Source organism: Myotis brandtii, unplaced genomic scaffold (genome assembly GCF_000412655.1).
Source record: "Myotis brandtii unplaced genomic scaffold, ASM41265v1 scaffold403, whole genome shotgun sequence".
Classification (NCBI taxonomy): domain Eukaryota; kingdom Metazoa; phylum Chordata; class Mammalia; order Chiroptera; family Vespertilionidae; genus Myotis; species Myotis brandtii.
In genome coordinates, this window is record NW_005365474.1 from 283,196 (window position 1) to 285,840 (window position 2,645).

General features: G+C 62.0%; 1 protein-coding gene across 1 annotated transcript in view; it reads left to right on the plus strand.

Moving 5' to 3' along the window:
• The window catches only part of EP400 (E1A binding protein p400), a 64,345-nt gene that overhangs the window by 32,714 nt on the left and 28,986 nt on the right, over window positions 1–2,645 (plus strand). The window contains 2 exon segments of the mRNA XM_014545351.1: window positions 827–1,013; window positions 2,499–2,631. Of these exon segments, the coding sequence (XP_014400837.1) occupies window positions 827–1,013; window positions 2,499–2,631 (320 nt within the window).

A 2,645-nucleotide genomic window follows, 5' to 3' on the forward strand; every position in this document is an offset into this window, starting at 1 on the left:
AGGGCCGGCCTGGGCGTGGCCGGCGCTCCGTGTCCATTCGCGCAGGAGACACGTCCTGACGGGACCTCGGACGTCAGGTTTCAGGCCAGTGTGGCCCCAGGACGGCTGCACAGTTGTCCCCCCTTGTCCACAGGGGAGCTGTGCCAGGGTCGCCTGGAACTGCATGACCCTCAGGGCTGGACTGTCCATAGCAGACCTCTTCACAGTCACGGCCGGACGGTTCATGCTGACTGGAGGTCTCAGGACCCTCCCCATGCAGTCCCTTCTCTTTTCTTATTGAGTTGAGAGCGTTCGCCTTTCCCCTTAAAGGAGCACCTTCCGGCGTCTGGCACTCCCACGTTGCCAGCATCACTGCTCTTGCTCGTTGGGGCCATTTTAAGTAAATTAAGGGAGACTTGAACACGTGTGCTGATGCCAGGACAGTCCGTCTGCTTAAGTGACTAACAGCTGGAGTGTCTACAGCGTGGGACGCTGGGCATAGGGGTGACTGACACCCCCAACAGGAGAGATTTCAGCACGCTGTCCAGAGCAGCACACAATTTCAACCTAGACGTTGCTTATTTCTAGAACTTTGCATTCGATGGCTTTGGATTGTGGGTAGCTGACACCACGGGTCCATGAAGCCACGGGTCAGGGGCTGCTGCGTGCTGCCTGACCCTCCCCCGGCTCTCTGACTCCCGTCCTGTTGTGGGGACGGAGGGAGCCTAAGGGTGACAAGACGGGAGTCAGGCCTCAGGTGTGGTGACGTAGCCGAGCACGTCGGGGGCGGACGTGCGTCCCTGTCGGAACCGGCGGGGCCGACGCTGAGTGCTCGTGTCTCCGTCAGGACCCAGGAGGTGCTGAAGGGCGGGCACTTTGTGGACGTGCTGAGCATCCTGCTGAGGCTGCAGCACATCTGTAACCACCCGGGGCTGGTGGAGCCCCGGCTCCCGCAGTCCTCGTTTTCGGCCCGACCGCTGCAGCTCCGCTTGGCCTCCCTCGTGCTGAAGGCGCTCGACAGGGATGCCTGGACGGTAAGGAGGGACCTGGGAAGGTGGGAGTGTCTGGTCCTGCGGTCCTGACACGGCAGCACCAAGCAACCTCTGTGCCGTGTCTTCCCCTGGACGTAGCGTCCGTGTGGCGCTGACCGCGGGGCAGGCTCCTTGGCGTGGCGTGTGCTGTTGGACTCTGAGCAGGGGCGCAGGGTGGACGTGACGGGGAGCTGGCTACAGTGAGGTGACACCCACTGGGGACACAGGCAGTGCTTGGGGCACAGGCCCAGAGGCCCAGGACCTGGGCACCTGCCTTGTGTGTTAGGGGAGCTGGTGCAGGTGCAGGTGCAGGTTGGGGTCAGGCCAGGGACTCGGTGGCTTCGGGTCCCCCTCCCTCGAGTAGGGAGGTTCAAGGTGTGACTAGTGAGTGTGTGACAGTCTGAGGACCCTGAGCGAGCAGAGTGCTGTGAGCGGGTCAGCTGCTGCTGCTGCAGTTGACCTGTGTTAGAGGGGCCCGGTCCATCGGGGCCGCTTCCTGTGTTGTGCTTCTGAGATGCCATGGAGACACTTTGTCACCTGGACACACCTCTGAAGTGTGCAGCGTATGGACTTGTATGTGCACGGCCTGTGCCTCCGTTGCCCACGTCCTGGCCTCTCAGTGCCCAGAGCGAGTGCACGCGTGGACCTCACTCCCTGCCCGCCCAGCCTCAGGCAGCTCCTCTGTCACTCTCTGTGGAGTCACCTCTTTCCTGTGAACCCATGCGCTACACACACACGTGGGGCCAGACCATGCGTAGACTTAGGTGCCTGGCTTCCTGCCCTCGGGGCTGTTGGCCGTTTGCCATGTTGCAGCAGGATTTCCTTCCTTTGAAGATTGAAGGGCTCCCCCGCATGCACACCGTTTTGCTTGTCCGCTCATCAGGTGGACGTGGGTGGTTCCCACGTGTGGCCCTCGTCACACTGCCGTGGGCCCTCGGGCACAGTTTCGTGTGGGCGTGGTCATGGTTCCCTTGGGCGCAAGGCTAGGCCTGGAGGTGCAGGCAGGTGTGACTGGTGAACTGCTGACTGCTTTCCACGGCCGCTGCACTCCTCTCCCGTCAGTGTGTGCAGGTGGGAGGTGCCCCTTCTCCACGTCCCCGCCCACCCCGCTTCCACCTCCTGGGTTCTCACTCAGCAGTGAGCATCCCCAGGGCTCTGCTGTCGGACGGGCGGCATGCCACACAGCCACCTCCACTGACACCAGCTCTCGGGTCTCCCAGGGTCTCTCCCACACCACACAGACTTCCCTCTCCTCTGCCGCGTCTAGTCCGTCCCTGGGTGCTGCCTTCTCCATTCCCACAGCCACTCAGGTGACCATTCCCGTCTCAGCTGGGGAGAGGGAGGCACGCTGAGCCCCAGCGCGCAGCACAGCTAGGTCTTGAGGAGACCTCACGGCACGGCCTGGTCTTCCTGTCTGCGCACCTACTTTGATTCTTAGTCGAGGCCTTTCCTACTGTCCCACGTAGCTCGTTTTTTCCTTCTACTTAGGAAACGGATCTTTCTATATTTGACCTTATTGGCTTAGAAAATAAAATGACTCGCCACGAGGCTGAAGTGCTGTGCAAGAAGAGGGTGTCGCGGAAACTCATGGAGGAGCTCTTCACCGCCCCGCCCCCGCCCGGCCGGCCCCCGGCG